Source organism: Grampus griseus, assembly GCF_964374135.1.
Source record: "Grampus griseus genome assembly, chromosome: 13".
NCBI lineage: Eukaryota > Metazoa > Chordata > Mammalia > Artiodactyla > Delphinidae > Grampus > Grampus griseus.
The window spans coordinates 80,381,169-80,407,684 of record NC_139007.1 but is presented as its reverse complement, the minus strand read 5'-3'; the positions used below and the strand labels follow the sequence as shown (position 1 = coordinate 80,407,684).

General features: G+C 47.1%; 1 protein-coding gene across 1 annotated transcript in view; it reads right to left on the bottom strand.

Moving 5' to 3' along the window:
- The window catches only part of FNDC1 (fibronectin type III domain containing 1), a gene marked incomplete at its 5' end in the record, with an annotated part of 97,088 nt that extends 70,969 nt beyond the window's left edge, over positions 1 to 26,119 (bottom strand). Inside the window, one exon of the mRNA XM_082669391.1 lies at positions 26,011 to 26,119. Coding sequence (XP_082525517.1) covers positions 26,011 to 26,119 — 109 coding nt within the window. The remainder of the gene's footprint in view (positions 1 to 26,010) is intronic.
- Positions 26,120 to 26,516: the final 397 nt, after the last annotated feature.

The window sequence follows — 26,516 nt, the reverse complement described above, 5'->3', positions numbered from 1 at the left end:
ACAGTGCGACAGCAAAGCAGACATACCAAACCTACAAGCTTTTATGTACTTCAGGGAACTGTGGGTGGTAAATTTAAACCCAAAGTAAAACAAATCAAAATAAACTCTAGGCGTTCCCCAGCCTGATCATGTTGCCTTGCTAGTGCAAGATTAATGAAATAGTAATTTGACATATTCTCCAGAAGCTTTCATGTATTAAATAAATTCTTAGGATTTTACATGGTACAGCTGGACAATCTTTCGAACAACTCTGAGAAGAATAACATAAAACTCCCATGATCAGGAAGAATTTCCATTGTATCCAAAGTGAGATAACAGAATCATTCATTTCCACAAAGAAAACAAACCAAGATCAACACCTTGAAAGAGAGGTAACCCGCTGGTTTTACCTGCATGTAGCTAATTTAAATGTTTCCATATCTTGTCCCAGAAGAGGAAGGACAAATTATGAAGAAGCACATTTTTATCTCCAGTTATGAAGTTCCAAAAGAGTGTTCTTGATTTTCAAAAATAACCAAAATGAAACATAATATTTTGTCAAACAAAATATCTCAGCTCATAATGTAACCGATATTGCAATGCAACATAACATAAACAGATGCTAATATTCACGCAACAGTCAATTCTGGGGCAAATCTGGATCTGAAACTGATTATTCAATGATGCAAGGCATTCTCGGGGTGGGGGGGAAGTAATCTTAAAAACACAGAAACATTTAAACTTAGTAACATTAAGAAAAATGAATTTAGACTCTCATAGAAGAAGAAAGGGAATAAGGAGTGTTTCGTGATAACATATAGATTGGTTAGTATATGACTGTAACACCAATGAAGATTCTGAACAAAATAAGTATGGCTGATTCTAACATATATCACTTATTCTTCCCCAAACTACCCTGCTGCCTCAGGAGTAAAAATGATAAAAGGAGAGAACTCCTGGGACCCCCACTAAAGAAGTCCAAGGAATGAAAAAATAGAGTATGAATATAATAATTTTCGAGGCACTAGAGGAAGAATGTCCACTTTGGAGACAAAAACACAGTGTCAGAAGCTGAGCACGGACCAGACCCCAGAAAGCATTCCTTCCGCAATGTCAGAGGTGAGGGTCCTATAAACCCGAGATGGGAGAAAGCACAGACCAGAAGCTTAACACCATCAGGGAAATTCTGAGTTGAGGAGACAATAAAGACAGCACACTAGTGAGTTTCTGGATATTTCAAATTAGCAATCATGGCGACTCTGCCATAATTTTCACTGACCCTTCCTCGCCTACGAGAAACTTTTCAGGATTTACTTTGTCTGAGGACCGGGGCTCCCTTTCCTCAGTTTCCTTTATTTCTCCCAAGGCTTCACTACAAAAACCTCCCCTCCTTCTCTGCCACGTGTTTGACCTTTTCTAGTTGCAATCCCCATTTCCCACACAGCAGAAATCATTCCCAGGAATCCAATATTTCACCCTGACCAAAATCTCGGTGGAAACAAAGCAAGGACTCCAGCACCATGAAAGGATGTTCATGGTTAGGTGATTCTCCTAAGGAAGAAAACAAATGAATGAATAAGTGAATAATGCTTTTCTTTACAGTTCGATTCCAAACCTCCCTTCAGACAGATGGTCTGAAATGTGAGACTGCGAAGCCCTAACACCATCACATTTTCCTCTGGGTGCGAGTGATCCAATCAGTACACGACGGCCTGGGTCTGAAGATGATTTATGTTCATTACTGACATCTGAAAAGAGGAACAATCTATAAATATGTTCATTGTTCATTCCTGCTCTGCCTTACATCTGTCCTTGGACACAGCATGGAATAATTTCTAAGTCACATGAGGATTGCAGTCAAATGGTTGCATCAGCCCAGCACAGGGGAACATTCAAAACCTCAAGGAGCTCCAATAAGATGAGGAAAGTGAAGAAGAACAAGAGGCAGATCCCCCTGGGTCGCCAAAACCCAATGCACATCACTGCATTCCGCTTACCCCATCAGTTTCCAAGTGGGTCCATGCATGAGTTTGTTTGTTCTCCTCTTGCCAATGATCAAGTACCATCAGTGTGTCTCAACTCGCTAACTGCCTGTATCAGCACTGTGCACTAAGAAAAAGGCCATATGGTGCCAAACAACTCTGAAGTATAAAAATGGGAGAGGGAAATGGACAGGAAAAGAGGGCTTATTGAGTGCCTACCACCTGCCACCCTCTGCCCTGAAACTTACACTGCAATAGGTGCTCTTAACACACACAACTTGAGAGGTGTTGTTTACTCCCTCCATGTGGCAGATGAAGAAAGCAAGGCCTGGAACAGAGAGGTTAGGAGAACTGCCCAGAGTCACACAGCTGTGTGGAACAGGGGTGGAACCGAATGCAAATCCTGCTGTGTCCACAGCTCACAGACCCTCAGACTCTGTCCCTGCTCATAAATGACCAATGACCACACTCATGGAAAATTAATTTAGGAAGCCACTAGTATCCTAAAACCAACTGTGAGGCCTCCAGCTGCGTTCATCATTTGCTCCACCATCTACCCACCTTCCCAGCCGTTTTCCCCTATGGGGGGTACTCTGCATTCACCTACAGTCACCTTGCCTCCTGCTACCTGTACTCATCCTCTCCTCTCTCTGGAAGGCATGGAGTAAGTGAACAATACTTGCATTCTTATAACAAAATCTTAGGCCAAAGGAACAACTTTCTAATGGTGACATTTTAGGCCTTGGACAGTTACCTAATAAAGGTCGTTTTTGAACACGAAGACCTTTGGGGACCCTGGAATCATCCCTTAGAGGCAGCCTTAGGGTCAATCTGCTTGTAAAATCAGTCCTGAATTTAAGATCCTCCAAAGGCTTTAGACCCATGTACCATAACCCGTCCCCCCACCCAACTCCCCAACACGCATACAAATTGGGCCAAGTAAACGAAATACCACAGTGACTTAATTAAGCGACACTTTCATTCCCTGGGCTCTCATCAACTCTGATATTTAAAATTGGTATCATTGTCGATGCTGCCTAGTCAACATCACCCATGCCTCAGAAAGGCTTGGACGAAAAGAAGAATAGGAGGGGGCTAAATGAAAGGAACTGTGGTCATTCCAGGCCTACCCCTCCCCCCCCAAGTGCCTGCGCTCTGAGAGTATTCATCAAACCAGCCTCTATCTAAGGGAGAAGCAGGCACAGATCAATGTGCGTGCACTTGGATTACTTGACAGAAGACTTATTCTTGGGGCTAGAAACACAGCAGTTCGTTCTATTCGTGGTCATTGTTTTGTAGGTCCCATGACTTCGTTCCTTAAATGTGAAGTAGAGACATAAGGAGTGTGAAATTGGTTTCAGGGCCTGCAGACTGCTTTCTGGGTTCCAGATCAGCATTCCGGTAGCATAAAGTGGATACACGACATACACTGGCTCCTTCCTTATTTTTAAGTGTTCTTAGAAACTTAGAACAGACCCTCCTGTCTGCTAGATAAATGAAGCACAGAACCCTCTTGTAATACTTTTCAGTATTCTCATCTGATGAAGATGATACAGGGATATATTCTTTAAAGCCATGTATGCCATGAACAGCTTCTCCAAAGAGAAGAAGGACAAACCCAAAGTCAATAGAACAGGAATCACATGACCCAGTACAGGGGATGCTGGGAGGGCACCTCACAGAGTGTGTGTGACAGGTTAGGGCTGTGACAAGCTGTTTTTTCATCTCCACAGAAGGCAAAAGGAGGACGTGAGCTCAAGCGGCACCCTAAGGGATTTCAGAGGAAACAAAAAGAATTTCCTGTCCGTGTCCTTCCCCATCACCCCCCATTCGAGGCTGTCTTTGATGGAGATAGACGGTAAGGTGCTCGAGACAGAAGCAGCGGCCTGCAGAGTCTGCTATGACTCGAGCAATTTCATACCATGACAGAGTCATCCTACAGTTCATATCAGTACATCTCATCCAGATTCAGGAATGTTTTACCAGGTACTGAGCGGCAAAATGGTATTTTGATGATATATCAGACACCTGGGAATTGCCAAGCTAGACATCTCCATGCCATGGCTCCCATGAGACCTCTATTGGTCCGTTGGCGAATAAAAAGTAGGGACAGTCAGCACCCAGAGTTCTCACTTTGGTCTAGGCTCCAAACTCCAGGCCTCATTCAAGAGGGCCCTAGCAGGCCAATTTGGTTGAAGGGTCCAAGTGTGGATGCACATCTGTTCAAGGATGGAGTTCAAGATTCCAAGGGCTCTGCAATGTCGGTCCTCAGAGAGTCCGCAGAGTGGCCTCAAGGGATTCTCCAGGGCTGACGAAAGCCCTCGGGAAGGCTGGGTCCAGAGCTAGGTCCCACGGCCGGCCTGGTCTGCCCAACATCTACAGGGCTCATTTATCCTAGTGGACAGGGCTCAATCCCTCACCTGTCCTTTCCCCACCTCCCCACTCTGGCATCTCTCTGGGCATCGGATACGGACCACACACTCAGTACTCACTTAAATGGCTAATGGGTTGAAGAGAAAGACGTTAGGATGGTTTAGACTAATGAGGTCAACCGAGGGTCCCCAACCCAAACACCTCCAAGGACAGGAAGATGAAACAAATAAGCGAAGACATATTAAGGACTGTAACGCTCCGACCAGAGGCACAATTTACTTTCTGGCACCTGTTGACCAAAAGGAATTCAGGATCCAGACTGTCCAATATTCTGGGGAGTTTTTTCTAAGAAGCTAGAAATCCTGATTTTTGTGTGAAGTCTCCCAATTTTATACTAATTCACTTAAGTTTTAAGAAACACTGTATGAAGAAACACACACACACACACACACACACACACACACACACACACACACACACACACACACACACACACCCTCAGCTGGCCAGACTCAGTCCACTGGCAGCCAGCTGGTGACCTCTACCTTAACTCCAGAAGAAACCATTTAGTTGCTGATCCTGACAACTTCCCAATGTCCTGTGTGAATGCTGAGACTCCCGTGGGAGTCTGGGTCCATCAGTAAGAGCATCAGGTCAAGGTGCATATGCTAAAGTCTGGAGAAGAACCAGCACTAACCCAGCCCCCGAAGGCTTGAGGTACAGATCTGTTCAAGAATTCATTTCCCACCTCCAGAATTCCCTCTCTCTCCCAAGAGACCCAAAAGCTGTGAAAAAAAACTTGCCTAGGCTCCAAGGAAGGAGGACCCATCTCAGGATGAGTCTAGGGAGGGGAGTGTGAGGTGCTGCCTAGGTTTCAACTACTCGTACAGTCAATGACTTCCACATGCCCGGCTCTGCCCTAACCATCCCAGACGGAGAGTCCCTACCGCCTATTTGATAGGCCCACGTGAGTTCCAAACTGGACGTGTTGAAAATGAAACTCTTGGTTCAGACTCACCACCCATCCTTAAGGGTACACACCTATCTGCAACAGCCAGAAATAAACATGTTCCTAGAAAGGGAGCTCTGTCAAGGGCTACTTCTCAGATTAAGAGAAGGAAAGTTCAGAATCCATTCATACAATGAAGCAAGGATAAAAGTGATTCCAAAAAATGACACAATCCATGAGGAAATCCTGCTGAAGACTGTGATTCAGAATAGTAACTGGATCTTTCTGGAGCCAAAGTGTTGTGTTTGTTTGTTTGTTTGTTTTGCTTTGTTCTACTTTTAAAAAACAGCCTCCAGTTACTTCATTACATTCTCCAGACAGGCAAAAAGAGAAGGGAAGGGAGATGGATGGCAGACGTGAGGGAGAAGTTGTGAGACCACCATTAAGCCACCTGCATGCTTCCTCTGTACCTGCTCCATCGCAGCTTTCCAAGTGGACTGACTTTAGTCAAATCCGCTACACCAAAGCGTTGGCACACAGAGTTCAACGAATATCAGAGGAATGAATGAATACTGTGAACTGGATTTACGGTCAACCTACCATCTAGAAACAGAACAGTAGCTGAAAAACAAGCTCAAATCCTTTCATTCCTGTGACTGCACTGGACAGAGCAACCTCTCACAGAATCATCTAGACAAGGATGCTACCCCCCAGCTGAGGTAGGAAAATCCACAGATAAAATGTTAGTTGGTAGAACCCAATATTTTCTGAGACAATAACTGACAGTCATTACAAGAAAAATAAGTATTTCTTCTTTGAGTTTTCTACTGCATACTTACTGAGGGAAATGACTCAAGCGATAGTTTGATTTGACTTGAAAATTAAATCTGAAAAATAGATTTGTATCTCAAAACTCACGGTCATATTGTACTATACAATTTATAGATTGACGTTAAACAGCAATGATGAGCTGAGCTGATAAATAACAAATCACATATAATTTTATCTCACCTGACTAAGTATGTGAAGGAGCTTTTCCAGGATTTGAAGGGTAGGGGACAAAAGCGGTCCTCAGGAACATTTGAGCTCAACCAATTTGAGAAAGTAGATAAAGGAGTCAGAAATCAAACTATCAGGTTTATTACTGAGGAGGCTGCACTGGAGAAGGTGGATCTAATGTGTGACCTCCATCGCGCCTCCTGTCCCCCCTCCCGTCCCCCCTCCCGTCTCCAGTTCTGGGTAGACACAGCTGAGCCTGCAGAGCAGACAAGCTCAGGACCACTGCCTCACAGGTTGGGTGAGAGCAACAGGCCTGGGCCTCCACCCAGCGCTCCCCATGGGTAAGCAGGATTGGAGCCAAATGCAGCCTTCCTACAGCAAAGCAGCCTCCAAGAGGACACCTGTGTGCCTGACTCTTCTAATTCGTGAATGCCACCGAGTAGAGAAAGTAGACCAATGGAGCCTGGGCTCTCACCACTCACCCCTCCAATCTGCACGCCTCAAGGAGGGGAGGGAGCACAGGATGAGGACAGAGGCCAAAGCAAACATGAAGAGAGGACGATGGAAGTCCCGGAGCATCCCCAGAAGCTTGTTCCCTCAGCCCACTGGGCATGACCTCAACCTGAGGCCAAGTGCGGCTGCCTCTTCAGAGCGAGGGTCAGGACCACTTGCCCCCCCTTCAGAGCCTCCCCCGGTACTAATCACTGTCCCACCATGTATCTTTCTGGGGTCGTAGGTGGGGACTGCCCGCCCCCAGGTCCCCAAAAAGCTCTGAAATGAGGAAGGCTCATTCTTTAACCAAGTCCAAAGCCAAGTTGACCTCTAGCCTGAAAATCCACTTCTGCCCTTTCCTATTTCAGTCCCCAATTTTGCCCACCTCATGGTGTCCAAAATAGCCCACGGGATTTCAGCAACGAGATGAAATGACAAAATGAAGATACTCTGAAAATATAACACTAGCAACATAAAAAAGTCCCCGTTTCAATTTGTCTCTCCTATTACAAAAGTCCCAGGGAAAAAAAGTCCAAGAGTGAAGGCTTCTCAGCCTCACAGCTTAAATAAAATAGAAAGATTTGAAGTCCAAATTGCTTTATTCCCTTACTTCTTATCCTGTTTCACCTCAGCCAGAAGAGATTCATTCAAATGCCCAGAGCGGGGTCAGGGTTCTCTCAGAACTGCAACCTCTGCCATCTTTCACTGGAACTGGCATCGATTCTTCAGGATTCCCTGGACTAAAACTAATTGAATCCAAAGTCTCTCAGCTCCCCACATTCCTAAAGAGTCCTAATAAGACCCTAAAATCTCTGCAAGACCCTAAAATCTCTGCAGGGAACCAAAAATGTGCTGTGTGAAGGACACATATTATTTTCTCTACCCAGTGAAGCCTCCCCCAGTTCTCTGGTAACAGACCTCTGGTCCTGTGACCCAGCCAACCCCAAAAACTTCCCAGGAATTGTTCTCACTGGAGCTGGACCCTGAACATTGCCTTTGCTCTCGGTTGGCATTGTGGGTGACCAGTTCTTGCTGTCACACGGCGAAGAGACCAGAGATGGAGAGAAAGAGTCTGGGCACCCCTAAGACCAGCTCGACCCCTGCCCTTTCCCAAGGTACGGTTCCACAAGCCATGAATTCCGGAATTTAAATTAGTTCGAGTTGGGTTTTCGCCACTTGCAGTCAGAACCTAATGGATTAAGAGCCTATTAATCAAAGTCTTCTATGGAAGTCAAAAATAACTTTTTTGAAGCTACCCCAGCAGCCAGTACATTTGGTCACAAAAGGCTGCCAGTGCAGACACACCCAAAGAAATTAAGGCAAACACCAGCCAGGGACGGCTGCCATTCTTAGCTGAGGACGCCTCATAGCCCACCCAGTCTGGCAGTGGAGGCCGAGAAGCAGGAGAGGACAACCCTGGTTAAGGAGAAAACCCCCAAAGGAATGTTAAAAGCCTTGGAAATAAACTGGCCCCTTAAAACCCCAAAATGCTAAAATTATTTCTTAAGTATACCAAGGATTTCTCTTTAATGCAAAAAAACCCTTCAGGTTTGTGTAAGTCTCTCTACTGCTTTTTTGTTTGAAATTCAAGTTTGACTTTCCACTGAAAACCGCCAAATACTTCCCAGACTCTGAAATGAAGAAAACACAGATCTCAGTGTAACCACAAATGTTTGACCAAAAATCCAATCGATACGCCAAAAAAGGTTAGGACGTACTGAAATTGCAGTGTAGCTTGGGGGAGGAAGCAATGTGATCTACAAATCTGACTATGATTCCCAGGAAAGCTGGAAAAATTCAACAATTATCCATAAGATACCAGACAGCACAGGGCTATCCAGAAATGCAGAAACAACCAGATGGTTGGCAGCATGTGCGCAAAACACTGAAATGACTGCTTTTTAAATAATTTTTCAAATGGATGTTGGAATTCTATTTGCCAAATAGTTATGACCCTTCCCTTCCAAAAAAAAGGGGAGGGGGGAAGTACATGGTGTTTTGCAACTGTGCGAAGTAAATCTGATACTAGTAAAATTTACAGGTGGCTGATTGAGTTTTCCACCTGAAAATCTGGGGCTGGGTAGACAGAGTCAGAGTATGAAAATAATGGCCTGGCTCCTCTTCCGACATTTCATGCTAGGCATGGGGTTCCATCAAAGTGTTCCCCACGGTCGGCACAGTTCTTTAGGTATAACTGAATAAAAAATGAAACCAAACTCTAGATCTTTGGGGTCTTTAAACATAAAAAACACTCCAGGGAGCTGAAAGAGCTTTGCAGACAGAACCTCTGAGCCCACCATGGGGATCCACACAATACCGGCCTCACGCAGAGAGAAACACCAAGGCAAGCAGGTGCTCTGGGTCCCTCGGGAGGTCAAGGGTAGCCAGGGCTCTCCGGACTTCACCCCTGGTTCACATCCCTCAAAACCCGGTCAATTTCTCCAGGTTCATAGTGACTTACTGGATTCTACATTCTACCCCATGCCCCCAAATATGGCAGATATGTCCTGTCGTATTTACCTGGGAAGGGTGTATGTGAGTAGAGAAGCTAGAAGATTCCAAACGGCCCGGGCAGCTCTTGTGTGCGGCTGGAGCATCAGTCCCGGTTTCCTAATGGCCAGAGGGGCCAGCCGAGCCCTGGGGGCAACTGCACCCCTGCTCAGCACGCCAGCAGCCTCTGCTAAACCTGAATTCCCCGCAAGGTCCCTCGCCCCTTGGGCATTTTCCAGTATTTTGATAACAACAAAGCACCATTCTAGTCAGAGGAAAAGGCCAAATTCATATGCGTACATGCCACTGTGCTTATACAGGTGCTGGATGGTCACTGAATACAATTGTGAATCACATTTTTTCTCCATTAGCTCAAAGAAGCCAAATGGTGAAGCCATCCAAATCTCAAAATTCGAGCCACTGGCTAGTCTTTAAGTAGAGTTTGTCTGAGTCCACTTCCATCCTCTCTCGCTGGCAGCACCACTGCACCCGCATCCAGCTGTGTGCAAGCCTCCTCCACCCTGCGCCGGCTTCAGGCAGCCTCGTGTCATGGGCTGAGCCGATCCCCACTCTTGGCTTCGGGAAACTACTCCCCTTGGGGGTCGCACACAAGCTGGTCACGCCTGAGGCCACCAGGCACTCCTGTGGGCACATGGGGACTTCCCAAGGGAAGAGCCCAATGCCACATGGACAGCGCTTTCTCCTTTGTCCCCTTCTCCACAGGAGATGGCTCCCAACTTCCTAGCCAAGGCCACTCGCACCCTCAACACAGCCACAGTCCCTTGATGCTGGTAAACAACGCTGTCATTCCAACACTCTCGCATCACCTCAAGGGTTAACAGCTCCCGATGGACAAAGTTTGCTTAGAATGTTCTAGATTCTAGGTTGTTTGTTTGTATTTGGGGGGATACTGGGGTGAAGAGTGGAAGCCAGAATACTTGCTAATATAGTTTAACCTCATTTTATTCCCCTTCATTATCTTCTCTCTTTCTTCTCTCCTGACCCCCAGCACCTTGGGAAAGATCTACAAAGCAGAAAAACACAAAAACTGACCCAAAAATGAAGCAGCAAAGAATTCTGTTTCAAAACAAACAGCAAGCGGCAAAGCCAAAGTCAGATTCTCAAGCGCAAAGGATTCTCTTAAAATGAATCTGCCTTTTCCCTCAGGATGTTTTCTGAGACGTTTTAAGTTGAATTTTTATTAGTCCCATTCAAGCCAAGTGTCCCAACTAATTAAGAACAGTTTAGCAGTTTGCATTGAATTCAGAAACTGCTGTATAGACACTGTGGGTGGGGTACCCGAGAGCCATGCCCAGCTGCTTCTTCCTCCCTTGCCTTCTTCTATAGTAGAGGCTGAGATACTGAATATTCATAACCCTTCAGCTTCCCCTATAGCTAAGGGTAGTCATGTGGTCAATTCTAGCCAATGACATATGAGACAGTTACTGCCGCCACCTCCAGGAAAGCATTATCAAAGGGTCTGGATCTGCTGTCCTATGCTTTCGCCTTTTGTATCTTCATCTCCCCCTCCCCGGGATGTCAATGTGATACCGGGAGATGCAGCAGCCATCTTGGAACGTCAATCAAGTAACAAGTCTGAGAGTGATGACCTGGCCTGGGGTGGCAGAGTGGAAATACAAAAAGATCCTGGGTCCCTGAGAACCTCTCTGCTCCCGAGTTTATCGGTGAGTAAGATAAACAATTCCCTAACCTGTTGAGCCACTGCTCACCAGATATCATGTTATCAGCAGCCCAGTCCATTGCTACCTGATGTCATCATTTCTGGATCCATAAACACAAATCACTTTTTCTCTTGATTTCTAAATGAGAACTGCTTTAACTTTAATTTCATTCTGTTTGTTGTTTCTAAGGGATCCACTCCAGGAATTTAATTTCTTTTTTGGTTTTATACATGTATGTGTCTTTTTTTTTTTCACACACACTGAGGAATTTAATTTTGACAGTGTCAGTGATTTATTTGTCAGTATGCCATGGACTTGCTACCCAGATCATGATGCGGCCAGAAAGGGTGAACTTAACCAGCAGAGCTGGCAGAATTTGAACATTAGGAGTTAAGGTTTTAAAGCCCTTGTGGCCATTTTATTCAGGAACCAATGTAAGCAAAAGCTACTGTTCCAGAGACAAAAACAAGAATTCTTCCCCATCTAAACCACCAGCTTCCCAGAATGGTTTAGGGAAATGGAACTGGAGGAATTCCACAGACATATTTATCTATGACAACAGGAAAACAAGGGACCCTGAAAAGAAAATGCCTAGATGTGAGAAGGGAACATAGGACTCCTCCCTGCTGCTGGATGGCATCAGAGACCCTACGAGAACCCAGTACTTGCCAGGCTTTTGTGGGATCTTTTGCACATTCTTCAAATTCAATTCGCAGCTGAGAAATAGCTGGTGCAGCTTAAACTCAGCCTACTACAAACTGCTTGACGTGCCAGCCAAAAAAAACTCCCTGAAAATTCATTCCTTGTCCCAAAATGTGAAAGTCATTGTCTAACTATGTTAAACACTTGGGCATTACTGTCGCTATAATCACCGCTCATCTTACTCAGAAAGCTCCCTGAAAAATACCCTTAGAAGAGAGGCGAGGCAAATGTTGTGGACAGGAAGGTATGAAACAGAGTAAATGAGGCAGACATGACCAGAAGCCAGCCCCACATGGACCCAGTGACAACCCAGATTGCTAAGGATAATCACTTTCTGAAATACGTTTTCGTATTTAAAATGTTTTAATAGTTCAGATAATCACTTACTGGTTACGAATGGGCAGAGGCAAACCGTCTACCGATGAAGATGAAAAAATGCACAACACGCCCAATGAGCAAAACGTTGTAAGTTTTGCAACGGGACCATTTGTGAAAAGGAAAAAATAGAGAAGCAAGAGAGAAGGAAGGAAGTGAACATTTGCTGTGTAGCTACTCAGCGCCAGCCACTTCATTTACTTCTGCAGCAGGTATCTACTGAGCCCCTACCACGTGTCAGATTCTGGGCTACGCGCTGGGGATCCAGAGGTGGTTAAAAAGAGTTCACGTGACCAACCACTAGCTCTTGAATCTCCGTAACAACCCAGTGAACCGTGCTTTGGTATCCTCGTTTTTATTCAATGTTTTGTTTTTACTAAAGCATAGTTGATTTACAATGTTGTGTTCATTTCTGCTGTACAGCAAAGTGACTCAGTTATACATGTGTATACGTTCCTCTTTTATATATTCCTTTCCATTATGGTTTACCAGAGGATATTGAACATAGTTCTCTGTGCTCTACAGTAGGACCTTGTTGTTTATCCCTTCTATATGTAAAAGCTTACATCTGCTGACCCAAACAGTATCCTCATTTGTATAAATGAGGAAACTGAGCCTCAGAGAGTTGAGTGACTCGCCAGGGGCACACAGCTAGTAAGTGATCGTGGTCACTTACTAGACTCAGGCCTGTCTGAAATCATAGACCATATGCTCTTCCTCCTATACCTGGTTGCCTCTCAGCTGCCATTATAACTACAAGGAATAAATGTAGGCCTGGAGAGAAATCAGAACCAAAGGTATAAAACTGAAAGTCACTAGTGGAAGCTGAATTCACTGGGACACGTGAGCTCACTGCACTGAACGAGCTCTTCTAAGTGTCAGGAAGATGTCATGCTGCCAAATTCTCCTTCTCGCTCCTTCACTTACGCTGCTTCCAGCAACAGCTGAATCATTCTCCTCGTGGAAGTACCTCTCCTGTCCTCCCTGAGCCACAGTCTCCCGCCTTCCAGGACACCATACTCCCTGGTTTCCCTTTCCCATCACTTGTCTCCTTCAGCAGCTCCTCCCTCTTTGCCAGAACTCAAAACGTTCCAGTGCTTCCAAGCCCCGCTCTGGACGCCCCTCTTCTCTGCGTACGCCTCCTGGGCCTTCACTAAGTTAGCATGTCCAGTCCCAGGACTGCAAACACCACCCATGTGCTCATGGCTCCCGAATTCATAACTCTAGCTCTGGCTTTTCCTCTGAGCACCAGCGCATCCAACTGTCTACTTAGCATCTCCAATGAAACCCAAAGAACACTGGTGTCTAAAGGATGACGGGGACCAAAATGTTTTAAATCTGAAACATTAGTGATAAAGGAGAGAATCAGGATTCAAATTGCATCCTGGAAGACAGGAGTGGAGAGGTTTTCAGGAAGAAGGGAATGTCCGTCAGTGTCGAGTAAAGGCTCAGAAGAGCTCACTTTTTCTCCGCTTGTTATTAGGACGTGTCCACTCCCATTCAAAGCCCCCCAACCAAGCAAACATGCCACCGATGTTTCACTCTGCAAATATCAAACTTAATTCGTTCCTTTTCTATAGCTACCCTCCAAGGATTTTTGTGAGAATAAAGTGTGAAAGAAAATCATAAAGCACTCAATAAACGTGAGATACAACAGTAAGCAGAAGAGCCACAGAAGGACCAATGTCACCAATTACAACCCAATAGAAAACGACCCGGCAGGATTCCCAGTACCTGGGCTCTTGGCCAGCGCCCCCTCCTCACACAGCAGGCGTGGGCTGTGGGTCCTCATTTCCCTCAATCTCAGGAAATACGCTTACATAATATACTTAGAAGTTTTAAATCTTGACAGTTGAAAGTCGGGTAACCTGATCCAATCTCCCCTCTTCAATCTGCCTATCAACTGCGTGTCTAAAATGGTCTTCAATGCTTTCCACGACTAGACGGTTCTACCCACATTCCAATAGGTTTCCCCCACCTTCAAGGGTAAGCATCTATGAATGTGTTACTCAGTTGGGTGATGCAGGGTTATTAGGCAAGGCGCTGCCCAGGGATACAAGTGAGGTAATCACAGATATACAAGAAAGGCAAAGGTCTTCAGTCTCCTGAGCAAAGCACTATATTGGCATCCGAACGGAAGAGCGAGGGCGTCGACATTAAATATCATCTGAGTGCTGCTAACAATAAACGTTATCAGGGCTCAGACCGTCCTCTTCAGGCTAGGATGATCGGAGAACAAAGTATGGCATCAGTGGAACTCAAGGACAGCCTTTGCTAGAGGTTTCTCCCATGGCCACTGCTTTCCACAACTTGCATTCTAATAGGACACTTAATCTCTTAAGACTCTAACCCAGCCTACCCTTTAACCCTCACAATGTTCCTGAATTGCTCCCTGCAAGGAAAGCTCATTACAACTTCAGAGCCTCATCAGACCCTATGGAACTCATCCCAGACAGCCCTCATGTTCTACAAGAGACACACAGTCTACTGAGACGGTAGCGGGTGCCTCATCTCCCAGGCCTCTCTCTCCCTGGGTGTTACAGTCAAAATGTCATCATGACAACCGTAAAATAAGATCAGCCCAGGTCTCAGGAAAGTCAAGGAGCTTGGTGTTCTCTGTCCCTCTTTTCTCTTCCCTTTGACTATGGTCTGCTTGGATATCTGTAGCTATGTATGTGGCTTCTGAGAGTTATTCAATGTAAGAAGATGCTTCAATCCTCCCAGTCTATCAGAAAATAATAGAAAGAAATCGTTGGGTAGGGTAGAAAATAGTATTATCAACAGCAGGGCCAGGGAGGCATTACAGCAGAAAGAGAACATGGTGGCTTTCCGTCACACAAAGAATGTCAGGGAGTCAGACACTCTGGGAGAGCAAGGCTGCCACATCACACCACCTAGAAGACTCCACTAGACAATACAACCTCGATAAAAGAAAGACAGCAACACATCCCAACTTTTACTAAATAGGAAAAAAACGTAGATTGTGTCAACTTCCAAGTGCACCTGCCAGGCCAAGTCCTCGGACAAATCTGGTGATTTCTCCTGCTGATCTTACGATTCTACGTGTTATCAGTGTAAAAACATTCAGAACTTAACACCCTATCTGGCAGGCGGAAGTTGATTAGAAAGTACTAGATGATCCTGTATTGCTACACTGATCACATTTGAGGCCATTATTTATTGTTGCATCAATCCCAACTTCTTTATTAAGTCTTTGTAGCCTGTGCCTTAGAGCCTAACAGAGTAACTTGCCCATAGCAGACCTGATTTAACTATTTAATTACTTATTTTATGAACGAAGGCTTTAGCCAGGCTGGATCTATGAACTAGGCTCACTGAACGTGCGTAGGTGTTTGGAGCTCTGGGTTGACAGTTCAGCACACAATGCAACACAGTGACTCACATCTGCCCACTTCTCAACTACGGCCCAGGGCTGGAAGTTGTGTGAATTCTTTCACCTACTGAAAAGGAACTGTGTTGGTATGAAGGCACACCATATGTTGTGGGTTGAATTGCGTCCTCCAGAAAGATATGTTGAGCCCTCATGCCCAGCACCTGTGAACGGGATTTAGAAACAGGGTTTTTGCAGATGTAATCAAATTAGGATGAGATCATGCTTGACCAGGGTTGGCCTTAATCCAGTATGACCAATATCCTTATAAGATGACACACGGGGAGAATGTCACGTGACAACGGAGACAGAGATTGGAGTGACACACCTACAAACCACGAAGCACCAGTGATTCTGGAAACCACCAGAAGCTAAGAAAGGAAGGATTCTTCCCTAGCGCCTTCAGAAAGAGTATGACCTTGCCCTGCAGATTTCGGATTTCTAGCCTCCAGAGCTATGAGAGAATAAATTTCTGTTGTTTAAAGGGCCACCCCGTTTGTGGCCCTTTGTTAGGGCAGCCCTAGGAAACAAGAATACCGTGTAAGTAAGATTCTTCACTCCCGCTGCAGACGGGACTTCCAACACAAGCCAACACTCCTCAAAATTCGTGTGCTGACTCCACAGGTTAGAGTGAGAGGCATGCAGGGGCCTGCCCCACACCCACAAACCACACATATCCTGCTGGCCTCAGGTCAACAGACATAAAGAGATTGAATGTATATCATATGTAATTAATACCAAAGAAAGCATATCTGATCATTCAGTGAATATTTACTAAGTACCCACTATTTTCAGGCAGGGTTCCAGGCAATGGGGAGAATTCAGTGAACAAAACTGACAAAATGGAGCTTCTGTTCCAGAGGAGAAAGACAGGCGATTACCACCACACAAGTGAAATACGCACACTCTCAGGTAGTGATAGAGGTTGAGGAGAAAAATAAAACTGGGATAAGAAGTGCTGTGGGGTGTGGGTAAGATTGTACTGTTAAATGGTGGGGAGTGGTCAGGTGGGGCCTCACAGGAAGATGATACGGCATAAAGAACCTGAAAACGGTGCGGGATATCCCATACATGTTTATGGAGAGTTGTTCAGGCCAAGGGAACAGCAAGTGCAAAGGCACTGGGGCTGGAAGGCACCTAGCACATTAGGGAAGCAGCAAGGAGGCCCAGGGGCTGAAGCTGATAGTGAGGGAAGGCCTGGTGAGGAAGATGATCATGTGTAGCCTTGAAACTTGCTAGGACTTCGGTTTCTATCTGAGAGAGGTGGACGGCTCTGTGACATCATGCATCCTGAGAATCACTGTGATGCTGTTTTTCGTTTTTTTGTTTGTTTGTTTGTTTTTGCTGTACGCGGGCCTCTCACTGTTGTGGCCTCTCCTGTTGCGGAGCACAGGCTCCAGACGCACAGGCTCAGCGGCCATCGCTCACGGGCCCAGCCGTTCCACGGCATGTGGGATCTTCCCGGACCGGGGCACGAACCCGTGTCCCCCGCATCGGCAGGCGGACTCTCAACCACTGCGCCACCAGGGAAGCCCCTGTGATGCTGTTTTAAAAACCGAGTGTAGGGGAAGAGGGCAGGAGCAGGGGGACCAGTGAGAAGGTTATCGCAGTAATCCAGGTAAGGCGGCTTGGACCAGGGTGGGCATAGTACTTCCCTGCCATGCCAAATTACTCACCATAATATCTCAGTACACACAAAATACTTGCAAACTAACTGTAGTGATCTCAAGCAGAATGGGCAAAAATACATACTTTTTAAAAATAGGCTTTTACCTATCTCAAAAGGTTATATATACAATTCCATTGATATGACATGACATTTTTTTCTTTTTGGCCCTAGTTCCCTGACCAGGGATTGGAGCCCCCTCGCCCCTGCAGTGGAAGCTCAGAGTCTTAACCACTGGACCACCAGGGAAGTCCCTGATATGACATTCTTGAAATGACAGAATTACAAAGATGGAGCACAGATTAGTGGTTGCCAAGGAGGAGGGGAAGAAGGGAGGTGGGCGTGGCTATAAAAGAAAAGCAGGAGGGGTCCTTCCGATGGAATGTTCTGTATCTTGACTGTGGTGCTTGCACAATCTACACGTGTGTTGAAATTACACAGAAACACACACACAAAAGCATGTGAAACTGGTGAGCTCTGAATAAAGTGGATGACTTGCACCAGTGTCAGCTCCCCAACCAGGGCAGTGCACTGCGGTCACACGAGATGTGACCTTCGGGAGAAACTGGGTGACGCAAGGGAATCTACAGCTCTCTGAAAATAAAAACTTTTAAAAACCATTAAAAAAAATGACCTTTTACACACATAATGTCGTCCGAAGTCCTGACCCTTCTGCCTGGGGAAATGCTCCCGTAAAGCTGTCTTTACACTGACCTACAATAAGTACAGCAAGCCCCCCTGGCCTCCGTGTGACAGGTTCACCCACGCGCTCCACTTTCTAGGTGGAAGCATCAGTGTGACGACCACACAGCTGGGCCATTGCTAGTCCGGAGAGCCTGAGCCTTCGCTGTAGAGGATTTTGTTTTATAAAACACTATGAGGGGGCTTCCCTGGTGGCACAGTGGTTGAGAGTCCGCCTGCCGATGCAGGGGACACGGGTTCGTGCCCCGGTCTAGGAAGATCCCACTTGCCGCAGAGAGGCTGGGCCCATGAGCCATGGCCGCTGAGCCTGCGCGTCCGGAGCCTGTGCTCCACACGGGAGAGGCCACAACAGTGAGAGGCCCGCATACCAAAAAACAAAACAAAACAAACAAACAAAAAACACTATGAGGATGAGGTGGTGCTGCCCTCGTGAGATTGTGCCGGCAGCTTTCCCCTCTGTCGACCCAAAGTACCCATCGGTGTCAACAGGTCTGGTTCTTCAGATTCCAGCTGGCAGGGCCCACCTGGCCGGGGCCGCCCTCACCTGGCCTGGCCTGGCTCGGGTTGTTCCTCTGAGCTCCCAGGAGGCCACACGTGACCCAGCAGGTCTCCCGCCTCTTTGGCCCTGCCCCGCGCTGGGTGGTCCAGCTGCGGGTGACTGTCAGTGGGACTGCACCTGCAGACAAATGCGGTGTCGTCTCAAATTAGGAGCCGTGGCTGCACACCTGCTCGGATTGTTTACTACGATGCTAAGTGGTTCCAGCCACAGCACTAGGGTGCAGGGACCCACCATCCACCCTTCTCACAACAGCAACACAGGTGCATCCCCGATCCGTGTCTGCTGGCTTTGGCCAACCATCTGCCTGCGACGAAACAATACAGCTGTCCTGGACCTTCCAGTCCTAACACGCATCCCACTGCCTGTACCCTCCCCTGCCCTCCCCGTGCCTGTGCTGTCACAGACGGACTGTGTGTACTGGACTCGGCATTCCTGTGCTTGCCGAATGAATGAATGAATGAATGGACACCTTCCAATGGAAACTCCCACAAAGTGAGAGCTGGAAGGGGCCCTTCTCCACATCTCTAGTCCAATCCCCTAATTTCGCAGATGAGAAAACTGAGGCCTGAAGGTCACAGTGCCTAAGGTCACAGTGCAAATGAGCGGCTGGGTCAGGGCTACTGGAGTGAATGAAGAGCTGTGACACCAGAGAATAATTCCTAAAAGACAAATCCCAGCATTTCAATGACGCATCTCTTCTGAGAAGTCTGAAACCCTTCACGCTCGTAGTACTACAGTCTCACCAGGTGCAGGTCTGTCAACCCCACAGATGAGCTGCTCCTGCTTCTCAGTGCTGGTCCTTGATTTAACCCTCCGCTGTAATCAAACTTGAATTCTGGGAGCCTTCTGGTGAAAATCCAAGGCCAGCGGCTCAGGGTTATGAATTCCATCACACGGGTCAAACATTCCCAGAGAAGCCCTGTGTTAAAGGTTGAAGGGTTCATGTAACAAACTAGACACAGAGCACTGGCCTCCAGGGCCCACTAAGTAAAGGGCACTCCCCACAATAAGGATCTTGCTTATATCCAAATGCCAAATCGATTTTGTAACAGGGAATAGGGTTCACTAAAACCCCATCTGACGTTAAGCCCTACCAGAGTTTAACATGCTTCCGTGTACAACAGAATCATTTCTCAACAGCAATGTGACCAAAGCACAGATTTGGAAGGGCATCCTGAGCAAATCAGAAACGGTTGTACCGGCCTAACGAAGAGACCGACATAGGAAACGTCCAAGCCAGCGGGAGCCGGGGAGTCTGCAGGAAGAACATGGGGTCTCAATCCAGGAGACTGGAGTCCAAATCCCAGGACCCCCACTCAACTAGATGTCCGACTCTGGGACAGTCCCCTCGGGGTAAGATGAGGATGTTACCAACTTCACAAGGCTGCAGTGAAAATGAAATGACATGACATACAGGGAAAATGGTAAACTGCGGCACTTTTAACTGCCAGTTCATATTAAAAAGAAAGTCGAGGCACAACCTAAGAACCCCTCATAAAGGTGAACACAGGATTAACTAGACTGTACTTTAAGGATTATGATGATGTTACCATTTTATCATGGCCTCCACATATAGGAGGCCACAGGAGAAGAATTAGCAGCTCTCCAGTTATTTCGGTGCACTTCCAAACCTGTCTTAGGAGTTGCATTACTCTCTCTGGTTACAAAGAGAATCCAGTGAGCATGGAGGGGAGATACTGAGAGAGACGGTTTCACCCAAACTCACTCAAAACTGACTTCCAGTGCCCAGGAGGCAGGTACCTCCCCTCAGGGTCCCTTGTGCTCACCCATCCTGCAGCTGCTGCAGCTTTGACCAGAACCTGCAGATATAACAGGGGTACCCCAGCAGCTGACCCCAGCTTTAGGCTTCAAATTCTTTCTCACCAACGGGCAACTGAAAATTGCTAACTTGCAGGCAGGTCCACTCTCAGTGAGTGAGTTGTCCTTCCCAGCTTAATATCTGAAGGAAACTCCAATGAGTAGCAAAATTGAAAAAAAAAAAAAAAAGGGCAAACACTAAGGGAAAACCAAAGCAGGTAACTGAACGTATGTCCTAAGTTTCTTGTCTCTGTAAAGCCCCGGCGACGGGGGCTGGAACGCGAGGAGCCAGCGGGCGGTGGCAACGGGGCAACGCGGCGGGAAGGCCCCGAGCGCCCTCTAAGGGCTGTGGACCGCAAGTGCTGCCGCCTGCCGGGCCAGGAGCCGAAAAAGGAAGGAACTGGGAGAAAATTGTCTTCCGCATCTTCCACGTGGCATCACCTACTACTCAGGGGCACAAAAATTCCTTATTCACAATTTCTAAATTTTCATCACCTGATCCATACTGCAGAATTTTCCTTGATAAGATGATACTAATAACACAATTCCCCCAAATTAAATTAAATTCATCTTCTTTGTAACTAAGACAAGGATAGTGTCTTAGGAAAAAACGATGTTCGCCATGTGTTTAACCAATATCTCCCTGAATCCAAATGCTCTAAAATATGTCTACTAAAATAATGCAACAGGGACTACCCTGGTGGCACAGTGGTTAAGACTCTGCGCTCCCAATGCAGGGGGCCCAGTTTCCATCCCTGGTCAGGGAACTAGATCCCAAATGCATGCCGCAACTAAGAGTTCGCATGCTGCAACTGAGGAGCCCGCCTGACGCATCTAAGACCCAGTGCAACCAAATAAATAAATATTTTTAAAAATTATTTAAAATAATGAAATAATATCCATTCTCTGCCCTCAGCTACCCAGTTCTCCCCAAAGGCAGCCAAGGTCTCAATGTCAGATGTATCCTAACATAAATATTCTATGGTTAAACACGTGAATACACATACATATATATTCTTTTCTCTCCTTTATCTTTATACATTTAAATACTCACGTCCATATTTTCTAACTGAAATAAAAGCTTCTGAATAGAAGTTTTATTAGAACTCAAGAAATTCCTAAATTCCATAGGGACCAATGAAAAGAGCTCTGCTCCTTAATCAGCAAATCATGATGGGGCCTTTCCTGAAATGCTTACATCTAGGCTCCCTTTACCCACACCCTCACCCCTTGCAGTAGCAAAATAATGGTCCCCAAAGATGTGCATGTCGTAACCCCAGAACCTGTGAATGTGTGATCTCACACAGCAAAATAGACTTTGCACATGTGATTAAGTTAACCATCTGGATATGGGAGGTTGTCCGATGTAATCACAAGGGTCCTTCTAAGTGAAAGAGGGAGAAGGAAGGTCAGAGTCAGAGAAGCTGATGCATGGATGGAAGTGCAGGGATGCCATTGCTGGAGAGGTCACCAGCTGAGGGTCGCGGGCACCTCTGGAAGCTGAAAAAGTCGAGAACCGGATTCTCCCTAGAGCCCCAGGAGGAACAAAACCTTTGATGTTAGCCCAATGAGACCCATTGCAGACTTCTAACCTCCAGAACGGTAAGATAATAAATTTGTGTTATTTTAAGCCACTAAGTTTGTGGTAATTTGTTATAACAGCAACAGGAAACGAATACACCCCTCCACCCCTCACCCCCAACAGGGCCGGTTTTCAGGCCTTTGTGTCTTAAATAGAGCTATGAATGGTTTTGGTAAGATGATGATCTGGAACTGACCAGTGATAACTTTCCAAGGACATAAATTATCACTCTGCAATTCTATTACAACCTCTAATTCCTACTAATGAATTGTGTGCTCAGTTGACAAATAAAACAGTTCTTTCATCTGGGGGAGGAGGGGCTCCAATGTACAAGATAAAAGGAAAGGGTGTATTCACCCACTCCTCTCAAAGAGGACAGAAGTAGGAGGGGAACTCTACAGAGCTGCATGTAGGTTGGGCCACAGGAGAATCTGTGAGGGCTTCTAGAGGTGGAAGGAATCTTTCCATTTGCTTGATCCAGTGGGGATTGACCAACTGGCCCGAAGCCACACAGCAGGTGAATGGCAGTGCTGAGACTCAAACCCAGGCGCCTTGATCTTGAACCTACATCCCCTCTATAGGCAGTGGTTATCAAACTTCCTTTTCTCAGATTCCTATCTACTCTTAAATTAATGAGGATCTCACAGAGTTTGTATTTTTGTGGATTTTATCTATCCATATCTACTGACCAGAAATTAAATCTAGGAAGAGGTTAAACTACGTACTTATTAATTCATGTTAAAATAGCAATAGTAAACCATTACAAGCTGACATAACAAACTGTATTTTATGAAAAATAACTGTTTTCCAAAACACAAAGAAAATGAGAAGAATGGCATTTTTTGGCATTTTGGCAAATCTCTTTCATAGAAGACAGCGGGATCTCCTATCTGATTATGCCTTCAACCTATTGCAGTATGTTGTTTTGGCTGAAGTACCTGAAGACAATCTGACCTCATACAGATATGGGAAAGGTATTTTAATAGCCTTACAGATAATTTTGGAAAATCTTTGATACTACACCAAAACTCATCAAGTAGCAGTTTCTTAAAGGTTAGTTGCAATGTACAATCTGAAACCATAAAAAGAATTTTTCACATTTTGTTACATTAAAAATCCACTGGGCTATTTTGCACTTTGATGGACCTTTTAGCCAGGCAAGATATTGTAACACTGTGCATGGGTCACTTGGATTTACCAGTTCACTTGCTTATGCAGAGTATCTAAATGTTGACACATTTTATAACAGTATTTCAAAATCGCGTTCTTTTATATCACCACCTAACTTGTTAGGAAAGTTTCTAAGTATTGGGAAGCTTTCAAGTTTAGGACATTGGAGGTGACATGGCAAAATTCTACTTTTCACCTGACAGCTCAATTTTCTCACTGGCAAGACATACTAGCAGTTATTTTACCAGAAGTGGCAGACCGCCTTTGTTCATTTTTTTGAGATGTCTGCCAAATACTCAAGTCAAAATAACTGGTCTGTCTGTAGCCATTCTTTCCGGTAAAGGTGGCGTTCCATGAAAAAAAGCGGCTAGTTCAGCTCACAAGTCAAACTATCACACAACTGCTTCTCTGCGGGATTGCTGATGAACTTGGGCAGTCAGCAGAATTGCTTTCTGTGCCTTTCCCATTTCCTCACACGGAATATTAAAAAGACATGCAGACAAGGGTAGAGATTTGGTTAAATTAATCATTTTTACTGTTGTACCAAGGACATTCTTCATGGAAACTGGCATATCCTTTCTCAACTTCAAAAGCCTGAAAAATGCAGTGACTACCAGCTCACGGTGGCACCAACGCTAAGATTCACACTACAGCACCCGCAGTTGTTTTCTCACTAAGCTTTTGTACCCTCCCTACAGACGTCACCACTGTGAAAAAGGCAAATAGTCTTAGTATTACTTTGAAAATAGCTTTGACCTTGCGGACTCCCTGAAAGGGTCCTCAAGCTTTAAAGAAAAAAGCTTTTAAATCACCCAAAAGCATCCTAAGATAACCACTATAAATGTATGGGAGTATGTGTGTCCTCAGGTGTTTTTAGAAAAACGTATCTTATCAGACTGGCAAGTGCAATCACAATTTTAACTGTTGCGTAGTATTTTATTGTAGGGATGGGGGGGAGCATGCATCACTTGCTGATTTTGTTTTACATTTTAATTGACCACCAAGTTGAAGGGTTTATTTAGATCTTCAGCATGCCCTGCAAATCACCTGTTTTAAGGAAAGCTCCTCTGAGTTGTGATGGGTCAGCCACTAGGAAGGTGGCTCTGGGTGATTTCATGACAGGGATTCTGATCCCGAAGGTCTGGGGGATGGGGGAGGGCCTGACTCGAGCAGCTTAGCCCACGCATTCGTTCAGTGAGAGAGGAAGCAGTGTGTCCACAGCCCTGCTGCAAGTACCAGAGTACAAGTCTGGAGCAGTGACTGCAGCTATTACAGCAAGACAGGCAGGAAGCCTTCCAGAGAAGCCGGTGAATAAATTACGTGCCCCCCGATTTCTTCCCCAGCACGTGGAGCTCTCTGCAGGCGACGTCGCTTCCTTCTATCATTTAAATGCAGTAGATATGCATTTCAAAATGTGTTTGTCCTCCTTTGTCTGCTTCTAGTCTGGTCATCATTTTCTTGCAAATCCCACGTCAACACAGTAGAGAGGAGTGCCAGTAAGCGTTCCAGCTCCCACATTCCACAGCTCAGTGATTTACAGAGCGGAAGGCGAGCCAAGGAGCAGCACGCGGAAGGCAGCAGGATTCCGGGAGCGATCACACGCCGCCCAGACTTCGGACCCACGCAAATGTAAACCCGTCGGGCAGGTGGCAGTGGAACCTAACAGGTACAAGGCTGCAAAATGCCAGGGTGGCACTGGCTCCACTTTCAGTCTGTTTTCTGATACAAAAACTCTTTCCAATTCAGAGAATTTTAATTTAGAAAAAAAAAAGCCACGGGTTGTAGGGGGGGGAAGTTGAAAGGCTTTAAAATAGTTTTATTCTTGATAAGCACTATACAAATATTCAGTGAATGCTTTCCTAGAAATAGCTAACAGAGACGAAAACAACCTACAACTGGACCCTCGTTTTATGAAAAAGTGGCATTTAGCATCCCAGCGCTTGGCATAATCCTGAGACAAGCGTTATGCACGATGCACCCACCAAAAAGACTCAGAAGGCAATGGGACCCCCAACTTTTCCCTTTTCCCTTGTAGTAGGAGGGCAGTCGACACACTAAATAGCGTCATAAAGCAAGCAGCCCTCCTTCGAATCGCATCTGAATTTTTATAACCCAGCTGGGAGTGAGCAGTGTCAACAAAAATGTCGACTTCAAACCGATGACATAAATAAAAGCCACACAGTGTCAAGTGTGAAAATGCCTGCACAGGAGGTGGAAACAAGGGCCACCAACGGCTTAGGGATGAAAAATTTGTCTCGCTCTGCGGGAAACGTACAAGAAATCTGAAAACAGCGCGCTTGCATTTTCTGAAAAGCGTTTCTCACATTTCGGCCCCCAAAGCAATCATCCACCCCGTCTCCAGCCTCAGCCTTCGGGGAATGGTGAGCTTCTCCCGAAATGACCCTCCCTCTCCCCTCTCCCTCCTCTCAAGACAGATGCCCCCTTCGCAGCTCCAAAATTCCCACCGAGATGCAACGTAAGAGCGCGGCTTCTCCCTGGGCACCGAGGTACCCGATTGCCCCGCGGCGGCCCACAGCTTTCCCCGTGTCCTTAGAGAACAGTCCTGCCTCTCTGCCTCCCTCTGGTCTCCCGAGTGCCGTCCTTCACCAGGCATCCGTGCCTCGGGGCAGGTGAACTGGAGGAAAGAAGGATGCCCACGGGGAAATTCTGGGCAAAGGAAAGCGTCACCCCTCCCCCCACCGCAGAGCCGAGAGGTCACCTTTCTTTCATTTTTCCCCCCCCTTCTTTTCTTTGCCGGAATGTTCCCGGAATGTTAGACTGCTGTGTCTCCCGACTCCGGGCGTTCGACGGCAAAGTTGAAACCGCTTTGCGCTGAGGTCCCCATGCCGCCAACCGTGTCCCCGGGCCCGCCTCCAGCGCGCGAGGCTCCGAACGCCCGGACCCGCGTCCCCAGCCGCCCCTCCGCGCCCCGACTCGCGAGCGATGAGGACACACTAGTTAGTGACAGGACATGCAGCCAGTACAGAGCAGGCCGGCGGTCCCCCGAGCGACAGGCGGGTGAGCGGCGCACGGAAGGCGGACAGGGAAGCGGTGAGGAGGCGCGGAGAGCCGGGCGGCCGAGGCCGGGACTGCGCATACCTGGAGCCCCCGCCGAGGAGACGACTGGCAGCAGCGCGGCCAGGAACAGCAGCGCTGCCCAGGGCAGCGGGAGCCGAGCCCGCGGGGACGCCCCGACCTCGGGCGCCATCGGGAGCCCGGGGTGCGCGGCGGGCTGGGCCGGGCGGCTGCCGGGTGGGCGCTGGGCTGGAGCCTGGGAGCGCAGAGGGGCCGCCGTCGGGTCCCCGCCGTCGGTGTGCGTCGGAGCGCTCTGCGCCGCACCCGTGCGCCCAGGCCCCGCGCCGCTCGCTCCCTGTCCGCGCCGCGGCCGCCGCGCTCCGCACTGAGGCCGCCGGCCGCCGGCCGCGCCTTTTAGCCGCGCGCGGGCGCCCCCTGCCGGCATGCGGGCTGAGGGGGTGGCGAGGGTGGCGGGGTGATGGCCCGAGGCGGGCGGGGCGCAGGGCCGCGGCTCAGGGTGCCCAAGCGCCCGGGAAAACCGCTGGGCGGGTCTAGAAACGCAGTGATTGCTGTGCGGGCGTGCGCTCCCG